Below are 21,393 nucleotides of genomic sequence, written 5' to 3' on the forward strand. Positions count from 1 at the left end.
CAACCCACCCTCCACCCCCAGCCCTCCCTCTCTCTCTCTCTCTCTCTCTCTCTCTCTCTCGCTATCTATCTCTCTTGCCGCCGACCGACCGACACTTGCAGCCATTTTACGCAGGACGAACCCAATCATGTCGTGAGAGGAGCTCGCTGGTCACCTGGGCAGAGCCACCAGCCACCGCGCGCCCCGGTGGTCGCACACAAGCGGGCAGGCAGGTCCGGCCAAAATGGTGAAGAGGAAAAGCTTGGACGACAACGAGCCGGAGTGCGGGAAAGGAATACCGTTCCCCATCCAGACCTTCCTATGGAGGCAAACCAGGTTAGTGTGTGATTCAGGGGAAATTGATAACAGGTGTTTTGCCATTGCCGAGAACAAGGAGGATCATGGATTTGACAGCCGTGTCAAAGTCGCTGCCTGACACACAACAAAAGCCACTTGCATGTCTATCCTGATAAGCTCAAAACAGATGTATTGTCTTATTATAATTCAGCCTGTGAATGTTGTTTTAAATGGATGGTGGAGGTGGAATGCCTGTTTTTGCAAGGTGTTAACTGTGGATGAAGATGGGTGCAGATTGTATGATGTCACACCTGTAAAAGCAAATATAGAAAGTGGGCCAAAGAAAATAAAGTGGTGTGTGGATCAGCTGCAGTGTTAGTGCCAAATATCACGACAAAAATTGACATTGTATATTTAATGGTGTAACCTCCATGTAGCTATCTCTTTTTAATATTTTTTTTAAATCACATATAATGATTTTTATGTTTTTCAGTGCATTTCTGCGTCCAAAGTTGGGAAAACAGTATGAAGCCTCTTGTGTGGTAAGTTATTTCATAATGCCATGTGCGTGGCGAGGGAAAATAATCGCTCCCTTCCCAGTAATCTGTTTTTACCTTAATGCACCTGCAAATGAAGTGGGCTCTTGCTTTTACATTTGGCAAATTAGTTTTTCCCTTGCTTTCTCCTATTACCCAGGAGCCAGGCCTTTGTCAACTCATATCCATAATGACGCTTCTCCAGATCACTTTGGATTTAAACAGAGCTGCCAGTGTCTCTCCCACAGGAATTGCCTTGCTTGAGGCCATGTGGGACATTTAGATAGTCAAAGAAAGAGGCTTTAGTTCCTGGCTGATGTCTCTTTTCTCCTTTTCTCTGGCTGCCTCCCCAGTCCTTTGAGCGGGTGCTGGTGGAGAATAAGCTCCACGGGCTGTCGCCGGCCCTGTCAGAGGCTATCCAGAGCATCTCCCGCTGGGAGCTTGTCCAGGCAGCCCTGCCTCATGTACTCCACTGCACCTCCATTCTGCTGTCCAACAGGAACAGGCTGGGTGAGGACACTCAACACACACATTACCATGCTTTAGGCATTGAGTTGACAGGTTATCCTGATTCAACAAAACACAAAATTGATGTTCTTTCAGAAAATGAACATACTGACTATTTAAAGCACCCAAATATATAGACCAGATTGATAATTAGACAAGCGCATTGATTATGAAAAAAACTGATAGAAGGGCTGTCACTAAGGATTATACATTGGGTCTATATAATGTAAAATTTCCTAAAGCCCAATGTGAGGTCTTTATATTGCTTGTGTTATGAGTCCAAAACCAAAAAATGTTTAGTTTACAGGCACAGACTACGAAGAAAAGCAACAAATCCTCACATTTAAAAAAGCTTGAACACTGTAACGTTTGGCATTTTCGCTTCAAAATGACTTCCACTCTCAATCTATTATCTGTTGGCCTGTATTGTTTCTGTTGAGTCATGGTAAAAGTCACGGATCTTCACGATGTCAGCAAAAAAATATAGCAATGCATGTTGACATTATTCAATTGGATTTGATATTTTCTTTATCACCAAAAGTTATGAAGTACCATATATACCATCCACACCGCCCGCACTCATGCTGCCCATTCATTACCTCACTAAGCAGAACACAGCATTAACCCCTGGCCTCTGACCCTTCGACAGGCCACCAAGACAAGCTGGGCGTGGCCGAGACCAAGCTGCTTCACACGCTGCACTGGATGCTGCTGGATGCTGCCCAGGAGTGCAACCACGAGCCCAGCCTGGGCCACGGCTGGTCTGGGGGCAGCAGCAGCAGCGCCTTCCTTCAGCCTGTGGGCAACCAGGGATCGTCCCCAGGGGCTCCCGGCTCATGCTCTGGCTCCGTCCTAGGGGGGTCAGGGCCCCAGCATAGCGGTTCCCTGCTGGAGGAGGATGAGCATGCTCGTACCAAGCTGTTCCACAAGAGTATGGCCACAGTGGAGCTGTTTGTGTTCCTGTATGCTCCGCTTATTCATCGGATAAAGGTCTGTACCTGGTGAAATGTACAAATGTGTACAGCCTTGAAAGGGATTCTTATAAGAGAAAACCAATATACAGGGTGAATAGCATCCATTATTACTACGCAGTTTTAGTCTTTTCTTTATAAACACACACATACTGTACTTAGGGTCATCCGACGGCTATTGATCTGTGTGTACAAACAGATACAAGGGTCAGGTTACGATACTCTGTGGCGCCGTGTTTCCCAACTGAACAATGAATTACTGCATCTTGTAAGTGATCATATTAGCAGCGCACTTTGAAATAATCCAACAGCACGATAATATTTAAACATTTCAAGACATAAAACTTGTTTATTAAGATGATTATGATGATGATGATGACGAGTTTCTAAATACCTTTACCATATGTCACTTGTTTTTAAGGAGTCGGACCTGACCTTTCGATTGGCCAGCGGACTGGTAATATGGCAGCCAATGTGGGAGCACCGCCAGCCTGACATCCCTGCCTTTACTGCACTTATTAAACCCGTCAGAAACATTGTGACAGGTGGGGGAAAAAAACCTTACTTACAGCCTTATAGATCCCTTGCAAGAGTTAATCTGTTTTTATTTCTTCATAATTAAGACGTGTAATCTGCTACGCCTGTCTCAACAGCAAAGAGGAACTCCCCAGTCAACAACCAGTGCAGCCCCTGTGGATCTGGCAACCCGGGTCCCATGGTGAGTGAGCGTTTTAAGCTCAGCTCTTGTATGCTTTTGAATCCCATGTTGATTGAGTGTGTTTGGGCAAGCCTCTGAGGCTTCTTCCCCTCCCCCTTACAACATCCCCCAGAGGCTGGACGCCAATATTCATTAGCACCAGCCACTCGGAAGCATTGGCGTAGTTAGCCAGGGTCATAACAGAAACCCCACTCCAACCTCACGGCCTTTAATTATCAGGAACTGCCTGTCCCTCTTTCTGCCTGTTTGTCCACTCCTCTACAGTATCTGTCCATCTCTCCCCTCCCACCCACAGGGCTTCCAGGTGGTTTGCGAAGCCGCACAATCAGATTCCTCCTCCCCCGCAGCTGGTGAGCGGAGCTGTCGTCGTGGTAACTCAGTCGAGAAAGGTGGTCCTTCCCAACAACCCCCACCGGTGAAAGGCCCTTCCAAGAAAAAGTAAGCGCTTGTCATCGATTTAACCTCAAGAAGCACGGAGATAGGGGGCATTTGGTCTGGGGTTATGTCAGAGCTTCATACCCATTCAGGCTTATTGTTAAGCAGGAGGACGTATTGTTAAATATAACAAGGCCACTCCACATGGGAAGTGTGAACATGATTGATATAAATTAGACTTTCCATCCACCATTCTCTTTCTCCTACGCTTGTGCTCACATATATGGTACATTTTATTTGGGCTGGAACAACAAGGAAAAACTTTATTATATGGTTTGGTGTCACTTTAAAGTACTGTACATAATGGTTTGTATAAAAGTGCTGCAATGGCTTATAAAAATAGCTTGCCATTTGGGGTTTTGGCAAACTTCAATTTCAAAAGAAATTCCAATAACTCAAGTTAGTAGTCTATTCATATAGCCCAATATCACCACTTGCAATTTGGGAATAGGACACCATCTATCTAGACCCTAGATTCAGATTAATACATGGGATAAACCTCAGCAAGAACAAAGGAGGGAGCAACGCTAAATAATACTTGGAAAAACAGTTACAATATACTACCAAGAATAGCAATGTAGCAGAGCTGAAAGCAGAACTACAATTATTAATAACTGAAGAGGAAGACAATAAAAAGTCAATCAAAAGTACCCCAAAACATGAGTACAGAGACAATAATGCATGAAATACATAAAGTGTGTAAACGTATCTCAAATATATAAAAAACATCCCCCCCAAAACAAATTGTAATTCACATGAAAGAAAATTTCTTTTGAGAAATTTCTTTTGGATTATTACGTCCTTGCATTTAAACCCATAATACCTTTAACGTTATTTGGTTTTCAGTGACTCTGTTGCTGTTTGAGAATAAGCGCTCACAGTTTGTATAGAAGAGTACTGTTTTTTTCTTCACACAATTTGAAGAAATGGCACCAAAAATATATGCTATTCATCTATACAGATACGAGACACGTAGCGGTTGTCTCACGCAACGCGAACGGTCTTAAGTGAGTGAAATCATGCAGTTATATTTGATATTTGTGATGTACCCAAGAAGCCAGTTGTGGGTTGAAGCAGTGCGGTGACCCGCACTGACCCAGAGCGTGTGCCATCATCTTCTTGATGGCTAAACATTTGGCCCTGCGGCGGCGTCTGTCGAACACACTGCACAGCCCAGCTCGCTCCACTAGCTTGTGAGAGCTACTGTATATGAATAGCTCCTCCTTCCCCTGTGTAATGTGTCGCTCTAAGCAGTACTGTCTCTTCAGTCAGCGCGCAGACACACACACACACACACACACACACACACAAAACAAAGGAACAGAGCCTTGTCTCGATTGAGCGTTAGCAGACCTATCTGACGTTTTTCCACATAACCAGGGTAATTATGCTGAAGTAATGTGCTACATGTCTAATGCTGGCAATGTCCCTGGCCTGACACAACATGGCCTGGCTCTGCCCACGGCAAGTCTGGCATTGTTTGGTCTTCACTGCCAAAACGAACGCTCAATCTGTGCTCGCTTCATCAAGGCAGATTTGACGGGCTCGGCTGGCAGCGAACGGCAACTCTGTATAACAAAAGTCTGATTTTCAATGCAAAGTCATGCAAAAAAAAAAGGGAATTCCATAAATAACACAATAGCTCTCGTAGCTACTTCCAAATGTTTGTGATCAACGATTGCTCTTTGAATCCTGCGAAACTGCGTGAATGTGACGCACTGCGTTACCAGAAAATACCAGCTCTGCAGAGAGTTCCCAGATCGACGCTTCAAAACATTTGCATTCGGCACATCCCATTCTGTTTTGAAGTTTATCATGGCTGGCCTGTCATCATTCTGAATCACCCAACCAGTGGGCTGAGAGAGTGATGTGGGAGAAGGCTCTGAGAGGTTGATAAGCCAGCCATTGCTCATCTCAACTCGTTCTGACAACCAAATAAGTCTCTCCAATGCTTTTCGTGATCACTATGACAGCCAGCAACTGACTGCAAATCAAAATAAGCCCTCACCCCCCTTCCCATAAGCACCCCTCATACATTCCAACACCAAAGGATTTTTGAGCAGTCACGCGGTAATGTAGGAAGGAAGAGATTTATCCCTATTGTTTTGCCAGCACACACTCAGCAATGACAGATTAATTGCTTTCTATAAGTGGGACTTTAAAGCTGTTGTGTGTAGGGAGGAAAGTCAGTTTAATGTAAATTAGACGTACAGCAACAGAAGATTTGAGGGGATTTAAGTGTAAGAAGGAATTTATTTCACGCCTGCAAGTCGTTGGATTCCTACTGTATGGATCCGCAAAGAGGTTGGGCCAGACAGTTGGCCCACATCAGAAGATTTAAATACAAGGATCTAATCAAAATAGCCCCTGAATCCAAATCTTTTCCTCTTCTCTGTCAACTCAGAGGCCCTATCAGAGTTATAGCTGTATCTCATACTCTTATATACGTACACTCATGCGCCATGCCCAGATAAAATCATTTCCACCATCAGGTCCTGTGATTAATGCAGCTTACTCATCTGCTGCCGCATCGTGCTCCACTCAGAGCACTGCCGATGCTGAGGCAGTTTCCATGGCAACCACTGGCTGCTGCATCACGGGCTGCTGCATCTCTCCTACCGCATGGAGTCAGGGGCTGGGCCTCTCGAAGGGGCTGGGGTGGCTTTCGTCACTCGGTCTCCATGGCAACCTGACACAACAGCAGCCTAGAAATAGACACATAGACAGCAGGTAGGCATTGACATAGACATAGAAATACACACAAAGACATGGAACGTATAGCATAGATATAGAAGGTATAGCATGAACATATATCTATGTCTATGTCCATGCTCGTGTCTATTTCTAGGCACATAGTGTGAACAACAAATAATACAATTTTGTTTATCCGGAGGAAAAGCTCACCAGGATAAGTAGCTGGAATGACATACTGAGGTTGTGGGATCAAGTCCCAACTCTGTCATCAGTTGTTTTTTTTCTCCTCAGTAATGTGAACGATAAATAAAACTTCCAACCACTACATTTCCAGCTTCAGAAATAGCTCAGCATGATAAATACCTCATGATCTGTTTGAGGTGCACTAAGGTTAACAATAAGTATAACATCGTAGCAGAGCATTTCAGGCTTTAACATGTGGAGGAGCAGGCAAGGACTGAACCAGCGAACCTGGGGTAAGGGGTCAACCCTTCCTACACTCAGAGCCACATGCTGCTCTCAGTGATAGAGGAACAGACACATAAACAGTAAGCATAGCCATAGAAATAGACACATAGAAGGTATAGCATAGATCTAGAATGAAAGGAAGGTCCCTAGAAATAGAGACATAGACAGTGTTAGCATATGCAAGCATATTCTATGTGTCTATTTCTATGTCTATGCATAGACATAGAAAAAGATACCGTCTTACCGTCTATCCATGTCTCTATTTCTAGGGACCTTCCTTTCCTTCTAGATCTACGCTCTACCTTCTATGTGTCTGTTTCGAGTCTGTGAACCTAACCTGGTCGGGAGCAGGTTTTCTTCAATAAACCTCAAGTTTCTCTCAGTCTCCTCCCTCTGATACAGCGCTCTTTCATTTCCTCATTCATTCATTCAGTTTGTATCAGGCACATTTTCAAAAAAATGTGTTGGTTTATATATGTAGATTATGCAGATTAGAAAACGTTTTTTTCCCGAACATGGCATGTGCGTTTGTCGACGATCCCGTTGATGAAAAAGCTGTATTACTTCGCAGAGAGTTAAACATACATCGGAAGCTGATATTGAGGCCCGACTAGATGTATTTTCATTTCCAGATAACTACCTATTTGAGAGGTATATTGTTTTTCTTCACAGTCCATCAGATATGTAGATACCTTATCGTCCTCATAACACTAACGTCACCCATCGTGGGCATGCTCTTACATCCCAGCAGATTCTTTGTGTCGCATAATGTTTTTTGCAAATGCACAGCCATCAGAAAAGTGTGCCTCGCTCTGAAATGTTTTTTTAAATCTTTTTGTAGTGTTTCCTGGACACAAACCAGTGAGAGCCATTAAAAAGAATGAAATGATAATGAATTATAATTCTGTTAATGACATGGTGCTGCAACCTCTGAAACAGGATTGCACCTAAATGAAATTATAGGTTTAATACCATTCCAGTTTTCACTAGTAATATTATAGGTTACCTGTGATTAAATATGAAATGAATGCACTGTCAGACTCGAACGGCAATTTTCTCCCACACCAATTCTCGCTGTTGCTTTTTTTTTTTTTTTTTACAAAATATATATTCAAACTTGCTGTATGTGCGCATGAGTAGTTCCAATCCCCGAGGGATAAAGTATGTTGACCGATTTGTTTGTGGTCGATGCCATGGTGAATCGTAGTATCATGGCTCCATTCATGCTGCCTTTTTATAGTGGTGGTGCACGGGCTTAACTCTCAGTCAGCCTACTGAGTCAACCTACTCTGAGTTGATTGAACCAACTCAAATCAGCTATTCTGGAACCGAAAACTCAGAGTTTCCCATCTCAGGGTAAATCAACTCCGAGTTCAGGGTTAGACTCAGAGTTTGTTAAACCTCCTTCCTGAAACGGGCCCCTGCTCGCTGCCAGCGTATGTGCAAACACTTAGAAAGGACACTAGAATAGGAAAGAGAGGTTAGGCACGGTGGAAGAGAGCAGGCGAGAGAGGAGTATTGTTGTGCAGAGAACAGTAGAGTAGAGATACTAGCCTACAGGAGTGAAGTGCAGAGAAGTAGAGTAGGTACCAGCGAAGGGTAGAGAAGGGAAGAAGAGTAGTAGAGTGCAGAGAAGATTAATAGAACAGAAACATTATTAATACAGGAATAACGCAGGCAGCGTGTATGTGTGTTGGCTAGACAGTGAAACATGATAGAAATGATTCATGTAGAAATCGACCATCTCTTCCTGCTCCATTTATTACAACGGCAACAAGATTAAATGCCTTCCTCTGTGTCTCTCTCTCTCTCCTTCTCTCCTGGTATCAATATGTTTCTCCACAGTGTGTGGCGTTCTATACGCTCTGCAGCTCACCAACCCGCTGACCTTCATTCCGGCTTATTTATAGTGGACTCACGAAGGCTTAGGCTCCCTCTCTCCCTGCAGCTCTCCCAATGATGCTAGAGGGGGGCTCTGCCCTTGTTTACCATCCACTTTTGATGCATTATTAATGAAGCAGTGTGGCGGGCGTTAATGACAGGCTAATATAACAGGAAAGGAGGCCATTACAAAGTGTAATTGTTGTGTATGTAGTTGTGTGACGGTACTGGAAAGGCTAAAACGGATGCAAAACGCTCAAGTTTATGTTGTATTTATTTCATGATCTCTAATTTAACTATTAATTAGGCAGTTGTCAGATTTCTATAATGCCACTTCCTCTCGTAAATTATTTTTAAAGGTCCCATTCACTTTATGAGGTTTTTTAACATTAATATGCGTTCCCCCAGCCTGCCTATGGTCCCCCAGTGGCTAGAAATGGTGATAGGTGTAAACCGAGCCGAGTATCCTGCTCTGCCTTTGAGAAAATGAAAGCTCAGATGGGCCGATCTGGAATCTTCTCCTTATGAGGTCATAAGGAGCAAGGTTACCTCCCCTTTCTCTGCTTTGCTCACCCAGTGAATTCGGCCCACCCATGAGAGAGAGAGACATCATGGCTTTCAAACGAGCAAAGTGGCAGCTGGTCAAGGCCACACCCCCACCTTACCAATTCTTTACCTATATCAAAAAACAAAAAAAACCCACCCCCCCCCCCTTTTTCCCCCCAAAAACAAAAAAACACAAAAACACCCCCCAAATTCCCCCTCTTTTTTGGAAAGCTCATTGTGGGACTGGCTCTAGTGGCTGTAATTCTGCACCAAGGCTGAATTTCGGGAAAGAGACTTAACAGTATTAGGGGACCTCTAAGGCCTATATAAAAGCATCCAAAGAGCACCATGTCATGGGACCTTTAAGTTAGGTCAATATAATTTCAGTAAAATAAAATCAGTAACACTAAAAACATTTTTTTTTTTTTTTGATAATTAAAATTTTGTGTAGAATTTTTCACGGGTTTGGTACATGGCACACATACTTTGTTGTGGATAAAGGAGCATATTTGGTGGTGTTTTTAGATACAAATGGGTCAAACCAGTAAAAACAACCTTGTCTCTTCCCTCTTCTTTAAGGACATCAGCCCCTGCCGGCCTGCCAACCTCCCTGGCCCAACGAGCCCGTTATGCCACTTACTTTGATGTGGCGGTGCTGCGCTGCCTGCTGCAGCCACACTGGACGGAGGAGGGTGTGCACTGGGCCCTGATGTACTACCTGCAGCGCCTGAGGCAGATCCTGGAGGAAAGACCTGAACGAACCCCTGAACCCTTGGTCACGCCTCTGCCGCGCCCACGCAGCAGCTCGATGGTGGCTGCCACGCCTTCACTGGTCAACACCCACAAGACTCAGGTAATATCAGGAGGTCAAGGGAGGATTTCCTGGCAGAGGTCTTTATATACAGTAAATGATAACATAGTTGTAATATATTTGTAATGTCTGTTGTGCTGTTGTGTAAATGACAAATTTCAAAGATGCATTCATGTAGTCCTTCAGATATGAATGTATCTGAATCCTCTGCCGTGTTTTGCAGGATATGAGTCTGAAATGCAACGAGGAGGAGAAATCTCTTAGCACAGAGACGTTTACAAAGGTCTCTCTGACCAACCTCCGTCGACAGGCAGTCCCTGACCTCTCCTCGGACCTGGGCATGAACATTTTCAAGAAGGTCAGAGCCAGACATCCAGATGGTCCCTTGTTCATGCTAACATGCTAATTTTATATGTAGCAGATTAAAATCAGATAAGCAAGATGGATCAGGGCAAGGAAGGCAGTTTTAGCTATAGGTCACATATATAGGTCAAGTACAAAACATGCTAAATCTTTTACTTCTCTGATTTCATTTTGTGACTGATTTTCCTTGCCATTGACTTTTGACTGACACGGTGTGTATGTTTACTTCATGCTGTAGTCAAAAAGAATAACAGACGTTTACATTAGAAAAGTATGCAGGACTGAGAGTATTGTAGTTCTTACTTGGAAGCCCTTCTCCTCCTGTTCTGTTTCAGTTTAAGAACAGGCGTGAGGACCGTGAGAGAAAGGGCTCCATCCCTTTCCATTACACAGGGAAGAAGCGTCAGCGGCGTATGGGGGTTCCTTTCCTGCTCCACGAGGACCACCTGGACGTTTCCCCTACCCGCAGCACCTTTTCCTTTGGAAGCTTCTCTGGCCTGGGTGATGATCGGCGGGCTCTGGACCGCGGGGGCTGGCAGGCCACCATCATGGGTAGGCAGAGGGCTGATCATCATCAGAATAGATTGCATGTCACCAGTTTGCAGTCTTGCCTTCTCTCCCCTAAGCTCCCATTTGGTGAGTCATAGGATTCTGTCTGGATCTGGCTGTCATCTAGTGAATTAGGTCAGTTCATTAACATTGGTATTTCTTATTAGGTCTCGCTTGGAAGTGTGATTAAAATTTGCTCAAGGCACAAAGACACTATCGAGAGTTGGTGACTTTTTAAGGCCTTGTTTCCATAAACCCACTGCCCTCTTTCACCATACTCTTTTATATCAATTCAATCTATCAATTGATCCCTTTTTTTTGTCAAATATATGTGTATGATTTGGGTATAGTCTTAGGCAATGACCTTGTATAGGATCTGAGTGGCCTGTAGGTAAAAGCTCCTCCTGAGCCTGTTGGTACAGACCTGATGTATCTGGTACTTTCTTCCTGACCTCAACGGTGAGAAAAGGCTTTTACCTGGGTGGTTTTTATCTTCAATGATTGTCTTAGCCTTTTCTTGCTGCGCCTTAACAGCCGAACAGACAGACAGAAAACCCCGTCGATATGATCAGTCGCGTCCCCGAGGTCCAAAAAACTGCCACAGAACAGACCAAAAAGACGAGAGGAGACGAGACGTAATACATCTCTATAACAGCAGGCGGCGATAATCTGTAATGTTGCCCAAGAAATGAAAACCGGCAGCTGATTGGACGAACGCGTCACATGGGTTTGTTTTCTCCGGAAATTGAAAGCCAGACTGTCATGGCGGCCGTTCAGAATACGAGCTCATATTGTACTAAAATAGTTCACTGAAACGTGTTTCTGAGAACATTTTAAGCGAGAAATAGGCCATGCAGTTGCTGAATCTGTCTTCATTTCGGCTCAACAAAGGTCAGTTTAAAAGATTTTCATCAGATTTTGAGAGACTGTAGTCACCTCATTCCGCTCGTCATTTCCGGGTGAGTCCCGACTTCCCTGCCGCCGACCGAACATGTCAGGTCGGCCAAAATGAACGCCGACAGCCCCCCAGACGGACGACGGCACGGGACACACCGAACAGATTTGAGTAACTGACCTCGCCAGACTGTCCCACGGCCGATAATCGGCCTGATGTGTCCCGGCCCTAGGCAGAGTGGGGCACCGCCTATTTTATGTTCAGCCGAACGAATTTCTTCAAGCGTCTGACGCTGAAATAGTCTCTGCCTTTCCTTTCTCGCCACTGAGTCAGTATGCAGCGAGTTGCAACCATCTCCAGCAGAAAACACTGTTCACAAACTGCTCCAAACAGCTCTATTGTAGTCCAGCCTTTACTTCCGTGACGAACGTGCGTCACTTTGTAACACACATTATAATGCTCGCCTAGCTGCTAGCGTGGCACTCCCTCATGCTCTGCAACTGACAAGCTAGCAGTACTTACTGTGCATGTTTGACTCCCAACAAAGATGGTACAGAAGTGAGATGCCTCACTCTGTAGCTAAAACAGAGAGCTCAACACACAGGGTGAAAAGAGGAGCTGCGGCAATGTGCCGTACAACAAAAATATGGTGTTTTCTAAAAATGAAACCACATAAACCTAGTCTGGTACAACCTCTAAATACAATTATGAACCTGAAAATAAGCATAATATGAGCACTTTACTTCCTTCCCTGCTTATTCCCAAAGTACGCTAACATCTGTTTAGTCTTAAGGATGTTCAGAAGTAGGTACTTCCTGTTCATTGTTGTCTTTTTGGAAAGAAGACACTTTATAATTATTCGTCACAAACAACCGTACAGTACAATGTGTCTGTGATCAGGCTTACCACAGCTATGTCGTCAGCAAACTTGATGATGGTGTTGGAAGTCAAAAGTGTCGTGTGTGCACAGAGAGTAACAGCAGGGGACTAAAAACACAGCCCTAGGGTGCTCCGGTGTTAAGGATGAGGGTGGAAGACGTATATCCGCCCACCCTCACCACCTGGGGTCTGCCTGTCTGGCAGTCAAGGATTTACGTACACAGTGAGGTGTTTAATCCCAGGTCCTTGTGCTTTACGGCGAGCTTGGAGGGAACAATAGTGTTACTCTGAACTGTAGATAATAAACACCAACCTCACATAGCTTTCTTTTTTATTTCCAGGTGAGATAGGGTGGTGTGGGGGATGTGTGCTATGGCATCTTCTGTTGATCAGTTGGGACAATAGGCAAACTGTAGTGGGTCCAGTGGGCTGGGTAGTGAGCAGCAGATGTAATTTAGTTGACCGCTGCTGCTTCAAATGAGCCCTATTCCCAGAATGACATTTTCAAAAAATGCCCAATATGTGCAGGACAAATGCATTAGGGGACTTCTACAACTTGAATTTATAGAGTGTGGTCTAGACCTACTCTATCTGTAAAGTGTCTCGAGATAACTCTTGTTATGATTTGATACTATAAATAAAATTGAATTGAATTGAATTGAACAGTTGGCTGGCATTTGTATGTGTGTTTGGATCTGTATGTGTGTGTGTTTTTATTCAACCTGATATATCTCTATCTGTATCTTCATCACTTTCCAGGCAAATTCACACGGAGGGGCAGCACAGACACGGCTGCAGACGCCGACAGCCTGAGCGCCAAACACTCTCATTCCCACCACTCTCTGCTCAGAGACATGCCCGACCACTCCAACAGCCACAGCGATAACACCGTCAGAGAGGGTAAGGGGAGGCAGAGCTGGGGTTAGTTGAATTGGTTTTAAGATAATGATCAGCTGAGAGCAAGTTGTGACCAAGAAAAGAGCAAATTAAATCTGACAGCAAGGCCAAAATAAACTAATGCCATATTTCCAAATAATACAGCACTTAAAGGAGTTTCTCAAACAGGTAGTGGTAGGTAAAGTAAACCAAAGAAAACAGAAAATAACTATTTTCACTTGCAAAATGTAAGAGTAATATCAAACATATATATATATATATATATATATATATATATTTTATGAAAATACAACAAGATAAACCACTGTAAGATGAAAACACACACAATCATATTCCTATCCATCAGCTACAATAAACGCCAGATACTGCTGGCTCCACTGAGACCTGCTGAGCAGAAATAGGACAGGCTTATATAACTGTAATATTCCTGTGACAATGCTAATTTACATACAAAATAACTGTGCTGGCTTTAGGCTTTGCTCTACACTGCATCCCATGCATGCTATTAGGTTCACTTAGAAACAAATACTGTAGATACTTATAGAGGAGAGTTTATTCCGACATTGACTCTGTATTTGTTAATTTGTCAGCACAATGTAGATATATCAATATACTGTATAAAAAGGAGAATTTGAGTACAGGTAAAGAAAAAGATGATGTAGAGTTGAAAATAAACACAATAGTTATCACACGTTATCCCACACACGGTCATGGTTGCCTCATGTAATAACAATGCATGACAGCATTTATCCAGCTGCACTTCACTGGCTCCCTTTTCCACCCACAGTTCGATCTCAGATCTCCACTATTACTATGGCGGCGTTCAACACCACGGTGGCGTCATTTAACGTTGGCTACGCCGACTTCTTCACCGAGCACATGAAGAAACTCTGTAACCCTGTCACTGTCCCTGAGATCCCCGTGGAGCCTCTGGCCTGCGCCAACCTGCCGCGCAGCTTCACCGACTCCTGCATCAACTACTCCTTTCTCGAGGAAGGGGAGAACATTGAGGGGACCAATAACTTCGTGCTGAAGAACGGCATGCTGGACCTTACTGTGAGTAAATGATCCCTGTGAGCAAATACATATAATGGAAGTCATTGGCCTTCTGCTCCTTTACTTACCAGCAAAGACACCAGTGGGAGTCCAAACCGAATTTAATGTTTTCTTTTTTCAGACTTGCAAATTGTAGAAGAAGTCAAATTCTTTTGCAAATGAATACAATGTAACAATGATCCAACTTATTACTAGCTCATGAAGGCTTTCCAGTTTGCTTTCTGGTCGTTTTTCTTCCCCCCCCCCTCCGTTTTTTTCACCATTGGTTGGACAAAACAAGCAATTTCTTTTTGTATTTCAGGCTGTTTTGCGGGCTCTCTATGCCGTCCTCAGCCACGACATCAGTTCCAGGATCTGCGACGTGGCCCTCAACATCATCGACTTCCTGCTGCAGCTGGGCGTGGTGCCCGGCATGGGCAAGAAGCTGTCCAAGCCCGACAACAAGGAGAACCAGGAGGCACGAGTCAAAGACACAGCTGCTCAGGGCCTCGGAGGAGGCGCCCAGGGAGGCGGGGCAGCTACGGGGGCAGGAGCAGGTGGAGGAGGAGATGGAGGCGGAAGCGGAGGCGGAGGTGGAGGTGGAGGTGGAGGGGGAAGTGGTGGAGGGAGTGGGCAAGGGAGCAAGGATGATGTGAAGAATAACAAGGATAATGATAAAAAGGTTTGTCCGTACTTTGGAAGTGGGTCATAGTGGTTATAAACTTTCTCTACATAAGGGCACCGCGGGTTCATGTTTGTGTCCTCCACTCCTTCTCCATGAAAACAGGAAGAGGGCTCCGGCTTCAGCACCCACCGCCTGGCTCTGACCATGCTGATAAAGATAGTCAAGTCGCTTGGCTGTGCATACGGCTGTGGCGAGGGACACCGTGGACTCTCTGGAGATCGCCTCAGGATGCAGGTCAGACTCTTTTCCCTGCCTAAGCTGACCCTCTTTTGTACGTGTGTGCAGTTTCCACAAATCAGCACAGCCTGTGATGCCTGACATATTCATTTTCCCATTGATTATTAACCATATTGCTCCATTGGTGTGATAAGTTTCATGCAACCAAAATGAATGCTGCAAGGCCGCTGAGCTGAGTTTCTGACTTCAATGAGAAGCAGCTGCAGTTCTATTTCAATGCTGATCAATAGTTTTTATTATTACAGTATATTAAGTTGTATTGGAGAAATAAAATTCTATATCTCGATGGCTGATATCTTTCATGAGAATCAATAAAAAAATGATGGAAATAGCACATCCTGCAAAGAAGGCCACTTTATTTCTCACTGACTTTTTCTTATTTGTCTCATACAGCCTGTTCCAATTCTTTCCTTTCAGGCCCAGAACTGCCTGACCAGCCTTTATAAGCTAGACAAGGTGCAGTTTCGACAGACAATGCGCGAGTACGTGAACAAAGACTCTCTCAATAACATTGTGGACTTCCTGCATGCACTGCTGGGCTTCTGCATGGAGCCCATTACTGACAGTAAGTATGGTGGTGTGTGTGAGTGGGACAAGATGCAGATGGTGACACAAAAAATATGTATATGCGCGACTAACAAATGCACAAATGAAGGTGCAACTGGGTTTGACTGATATTGGTTTTCAATGCTGATACGATTCAGGTCAGGATGGATGCTGTAAAAATAAAAAAAATACTCAATATTCTGTGCAGTAGGGCTGCAACGAAAGCTTCTTTTTTATTTTATTTGATCACAGAGTAATCTGGTGATATTTATTTTAAATTATTGATTCATCATTTGGAAACAAGAATCCACAGCCACCCTAGCAGCTCTATGAGGCTTAATGCAAAAGTCAGCATGCTGACATGCTCACTTGACAATGCTTACATGTTTAACAGGTAAAATGTTGGCATGTTTATCATCTTAATGTCACTACATTAAGATGATAAACATGCCAACATTTTAGCATGCTAAAATTTGCTAATAGGCACTTTGGTCATAACCAAATACCTGCAAATCTATCAACATTACCATCATCCTCAGCTGTATTCTTTTCCTTTTTAGTGCTAAACCAATGTTAGCATGCTAACAGGCTAAATAAAACAAAATAGTGAACATCCAAAATAGTTTATACTAAAGATTCTCTATAACTTAAGATAGCACGTTACTAGTTGTGGCAATGGTATGAAATGGTACACACTTCCTGTCTCCTAAGTGGGCGTGGCCTTGTTTGAAAGTGTAGTAAACGTCACGTGGATGGATTAAAAGTTATATTTGCGTAATTTGTTCATATTTTCTGTTGCTAACATTAGATATTTACATTACGAAAATGTGTTTTGTCAAGGTGTTCGCGAACGTTAGTTACTGTTAACTCATCTGTGTTTCAAGATCTCGCGAGAGTTTGTTCCTGAGACAGAAATAGGTCTCGAACAAAGTTAATTTTCTTAATTAGTTAATTTGTACCTCTGAAAAATGCCATTTTAGTGTCAGAATGTTCAGGAGATACATGGCTTGTGACAGATGGGTCCAAATGTTTACTATGGTGACTATGGGCCGAAAGAATTGGTCATAATCTATGTTTATGTTCATTGGTTTCTCCCATTGGAATCAATGGACTCAGGACCTGCAGCTTAGCCTAGAAATCTAGACGCACCCTAGCGGCAGCAAATGTAATTTGCAACCAACATCTTTAAGTGGGTCTGGCTTGTCAGGCTACCTGCAGCTAGTCTCCTAAAGAGATGTGGCAGCTGTGAAACCCACGTGACACAGATACAGAAAATTACTCTGAGTTTGGGCGTCTCTGATTATACCTGCATAACATCAGCATGTTAGCCATGTAACTGTGAGCATGTTAGCATGCTTACTTAACCTTAAGCAAGTTAAACCGAAGTATTGGAAAGATTACAAAAGTTTAATCTGCAAAGTTTTAAAAATGAATCAATTTTCAAAGTAGTTTTCAATTAATTGAGTAATCATTTCATCAGTACTGTGCAGAGGATTACGCTCTTTCTTACAAACTTTCAAATCTTATACAATTATATTATAACCATTTAAATCTATATCACACTCAAAGGTCTATAGTCTAATGTGGCTGCTACATTACAGAGTAGTATAAAATAAAAAGTTGACAAAGCTGAATTGTACGGACACTGTCTCACCCCACACTTCGACTTTGCATTTCAGCGCTATCACTGTTTATATATCTGTTTTTTCCCTTTCTCCTTCCACTGCTTGTCTGTGCCCCCTTTTGGTCGTCCTCCTCTTGCTTCCATCTTCCCTCTTTTTCTTCATCCACTTCAGTGAGCTGAATCCTACCTTCCTTACTCACTCATCCATTCTGTACACTTGCCAATCCAAAGCTTTGCCCATTACATCTCTGCTCAATCAGTGGCTTTATTGCTGAGCATTGAGACACATTGTACATGCCAATTCAGTTTTGCACTGAAATTTGAAGTATTTTGCACATGGTAAATACAACAGCATAATCACAGCATACAAACTGTACAATTGGCAAGTTACTGAACCGATGACTGTTTTAATTCTCAAAGTGAACAGGGCACGGTGTTTAGTTTTTTTGGTGTGTGTGTGTGTGTGTGTGTGTCTGTGTGTTGTTTTTGCCTGTGAAAATCTTTGTGTGTGCGTCTCGAGTTTACCTCCTTCCGGAGGAGGTGGGGTGCCACATACTCTGACACCGCGTACATGTCTGTGCTGGCCTGATGTCAATCAACTTGTGCCTCGCCTTTTTTCTCTTGCAGAGTACGGCAGTGCAGGTGAGAGGTCCAGGAGGGCGAAAAAAAGAAACATCGGTAGATACACATGATCAATAATCAATAACAGCCATTAATAATAGCAATAAGATGAATACACTCACCTGATCAGACCCTTCCCTAGGCACTGCTTCCATTGCTGCACCCCTCACTCGCTCCGAAAGTGACAAAACTCGCCTGCAACAAAATTTAGACTTGTATGATTACATCTGGTATTTATAGAGCTCATATATTTTGCATAGACAACAAGTTTAACCGGACCAAGAGAATAAGCCTCATACTCTGTCTTTTATAGCAGGCCTTAGTCACTTGCATGTATTCCTTATCCCCCACCCAGAATCCTTTTCAGTTTGCTTCCCCCCCATATGCTTTATTGACCCTTTTCTTTTGACCCCCCACCCCCGGGGCCCCCTCCCCTTCCCTCCCTGTTGTACGGGCTTACTGTTTTATACTCAAGCTGGTCATCTGTCAATAATTTTCTTCCCCCCGCTGACTAAACCACCCCCCCTGTGGGATCCGCGGCCTCCCTCTTGCTTCCAGACAAGGCAGGCTTCGGGAACAACTTCACCACGGGCGACAACAAGTCCGTGGCCCAGACTATGGAGGCGGTGGTGGTGGGATGCATGTTCAAGTCTCTCATCACCCGCTGCGCCTCGACCACACACGAGCTGCACAGCCCCGAGAACCTGGTGAGCTGTGTGCAAAATCCTACTTCCATCTGCCTCTCTCTGATTTCATTTGACCCTATCAGTCTTTGTGGCTCTCCCTTGATTCAGTCTGTGCTCCACATATCAGTTGTGCTCCTACTAGAATCAGACCCTCATATTTCCTTTTGCAGGATGTTGCGGTTGAATTATCTGTGGCTTATTTTGTACTGAGCCTAAAGACGAACAATCACTTACTTTGTTAATCGTGCCTTGTCATACGCGATGAATTGGACATGCGGGGTACTTCATCTCACTGTGCGAATAAAGACAATAACTTTATTTTACGGTAATTAATTGGAAATGACATCAACCGAGTCCTACATTAACAGACCTTGAGCAGACAACAAACTGTGTATTTGTCCTCCTACTGGCGCTAGCACCATCTACTCTTTTTTAACATGCAGTGCGCACCAGAGTGCTCAGAGATCCTATGAGTTGCTTGGCAGTCCTACCTTTCACAAAATCATAATAACTTGCCTTTTTCTCACATGATGGCTGCTGAGTGTTTCTTCAAAGACCTTATGTTTTGCACTCAAGGCCAAGGCAAGCTCATTTGTACAGCATTTTTTTTAACATTAATATGCGTTCCCCCAGCCTGCCTATGGTCCCACAGTGGCTAGAAATGGTGATAGGTGTAAACCGAGCCCTGGGTATTCTGCTCTGCCTTTGAGAAAATGAAAGCTCAGATGGGCCAATCTGGAATCTTCTCCTTATGAGGTCATAAGGAGCAAGGTTACCTCCCCTTTCTCTGCTTTGCCCGCCCAGAGAATTTGGCCCACCCATGAGAGAGAGACATCATGGCTTGCAAACAAGCAAAGTGGTAGTTGGTCAAGGCCACACCCCCACCCTCCACCTTGGCCCCCCCTCTCTCCTCCTCAACAGCTACAGACACAGAATTGGCACATCCTAAGGAAAGCTCATTGTGGGACTGGCTCTAGTGGCTGTAATTCTGCACCAAGGCTGAATTTCGGGAAAGAGACTTCAGATACAGTATTAGGGGACCACTAAGGTCTATATAAAAGCATCCAAAGAGCACCATGTCATGGGACATTTAAACACAGAGGCAAGTCAAAGTGCTTTACACAACTATGTTTAAAACGCAATGAAGAGGAGAATCAACTACAAAATAAGAGACGTGCAGATGTGCAGTTTCAGAGCAGTCATAGTGCAACAATAATACATTTAATCAAGGCAATAAAACAGCAGTATTGAAGTCTTGATTTTGATTTAACGCTTAGCTGCATAGGTCATTAAAACCTAAAGTCTTCCATAAGTTGTGCAAAAGTTATAATCATGTTTTTGTTAATCACGCATATACCCTATCTTCATATTTTTTAATGTCTAAGTCTATGTGGATCTCTCCGCTAAGAGCACTGCGGTACCATGACCACTCGTGGTGCTGAGAAAGCCTCGAGGCTGGCATGACTGGTGTACGTTGGCGGGAGATGACACACTTTTCAAGGCAGGCTTTATTATGGCACAGGATCAGAGGCCACCCACTCACAAGCTGGAGCTGTTGTCTTGACAAACTCGAGCATGCTCACATATATCATCCATTTATGACATGCAAACACATAATGTTTGATGCTGACTGTACAGTAATATCAGCCTGATTTTAACTACTAGCAGTCCATTTTTAGGGGCGAAGCTGCGTCGACCCTATTGTTATTGCCAGTATTATTATTCTTCCAAAGAAATCCATGTTCCCATGCACGGAAACTCACCAAACTATGCACAGAAGTCCAGTCCTGTGCCAAACTTAATCAGTCCGATTTGTATGCTAATAGTCCCGATGGTGGCGCTACAGCAGCCATCTAAATCTCTAAATAAAAAAAAAAAATCATAACAAATTAACTGTACATGCTACCACGTCGCAACCTACGTCAAACTGTAGCCCCAATAGAGCAGAAATGTTCCCCTGCTTTTACCCAGAAGCAATTTTGAGTCCATCACTCTACTTTTTTTTAAAACTGCTAAACTCCTTAAACTCTTCTCCCATAGGATAGCGCTACAACCAACCAGAGCGGAGCTAGTTGATAGATTAAACTTTTGCCGTATCCGGTCGGCAAAACTCGATTCGAAAGACCGCTGTTCACCAGCAGCAGCAGCCATCTTCTTTGTTTTCAAGGAACAGAGAATTCCGAAAACCCGCCCACCGACTCCATACACGATGTGATTGGCCTGACTAGAGTTTGGGTTTTCCAGCTCGCAAGCCAACCTGACTACCTGCTACACTGACCCTGGCTGCAAATTACATTTGCTGCCGCTAGGGTGCGTCTAGATTTCTAGGCTATGTCACTGTAGATTTAGTGTGCGCAATATCATATTGTATCTCAAAAAGTGAATTTTAATGCAAAATAGAGCATCTTTAAACATCAGTTTGTCACTGGTTGATCTTTGTGAAAATAAATTACAGGCATCTCTATGTTGTCTAAACAAAGTACAGAAATTCTCTGAATTTTCTAGTGATAAATACATTTTTGAAAGACATTTT

The 21,393-nt window shown here is 43.7% G+C and overlaps 1 protein-coding gene across 23 annotated transcripts in view; it reads left to right on the forward strand.

Moving 5' to 3' along the window:
• The first annotated feature begins 57 nt into the window (after window positions 1–57).
• Window positions 58–21,393, forward strand: part of LOC120554357 (protein unc-80 homolog) — a 57,546-nt gene continuing 36,210 nt past the window's right edge. For 13 of the 23 annotated variants that reach the window (XM_039793204.1, XM_039793209.1, XM_039793206.1 and 10 more), the window contains exons 1-17: window positions 58–315; window positions 770–818; window positions 1,166–1,322; window positions 1,969–2,309; window positions 2,712–2,835; window positions 2,944–3,008; window positions 3,304–3,446; window positions 9,612–9,885; window positions 10,067–10,201; window positions 10,542–10,842; window positions 13,289–13,429; window positions 14,214–14,482; window positions 14,784–15,143; window positions 15,249–15,380; window positions 15,801–15,948; window positions 18,181–18,231; window positions 18,733–18,881. In XM_039793204.1, coding sequence (XP_039649138.1) covers window positions 224–315; window positions 770–818; window positions 1,166–1,322; window positions 1,969–2,309; window positions 2,712–2,835; window positions 2,944–3,008; window positions 3,304–3,446; window positions 9,612–9,885; window positions 10,067–10,201; window positions 10,542–10,842; window positions 13,289–13,429; window positions 14,214–14,482; window positions 14,784–15,143; window positions 15,249–15,380; window positions 15,801–15,948; window positions 18,181–18,231; window positions 18,733–18,881 — 2,931 coding nt within the window. In that variant the 5' untranslated portion in view covers window positions 58–223. The remainder of the gene's footprint in view (window positions 316–769; window positions 819–1,165; window positions 1,323–1,968; window positions 2,310–2,711; window positions 2,836–2,943; window positions 3,009–3,303; window positions 3,447–9,611; window positions 9,886–10,066; window positions 10,202–10,541; window positions 10,843–13,288; window positions 13,430–14,213; window positions 14,483–14,783; window positions 15,144–15,248; window positions 15,381–15,800; window positions 15,949–18,180; window positions 18,232–18,732; window positions 18,882–21,393) is intronic. The other 10 variants (XM_039793213.1, XM_039793217.1, XM_039793223.1 and 7 more) reach the window with 4 other exon arrangements.

The sequence above is a fragment of the Perca fluviatilis genome, chromosome 24 (genome assembly GCF_010015445.1).
Source record: "Perca fluviatilis chromosome 24, GENO_Pfluv_1.0, whole genome shotgun sequence".
NCBI lineage: Eukaryota > Metazoa > Chordata > Actinopteri > Perciformes > Percidae > Perca > Perca fluviatilis.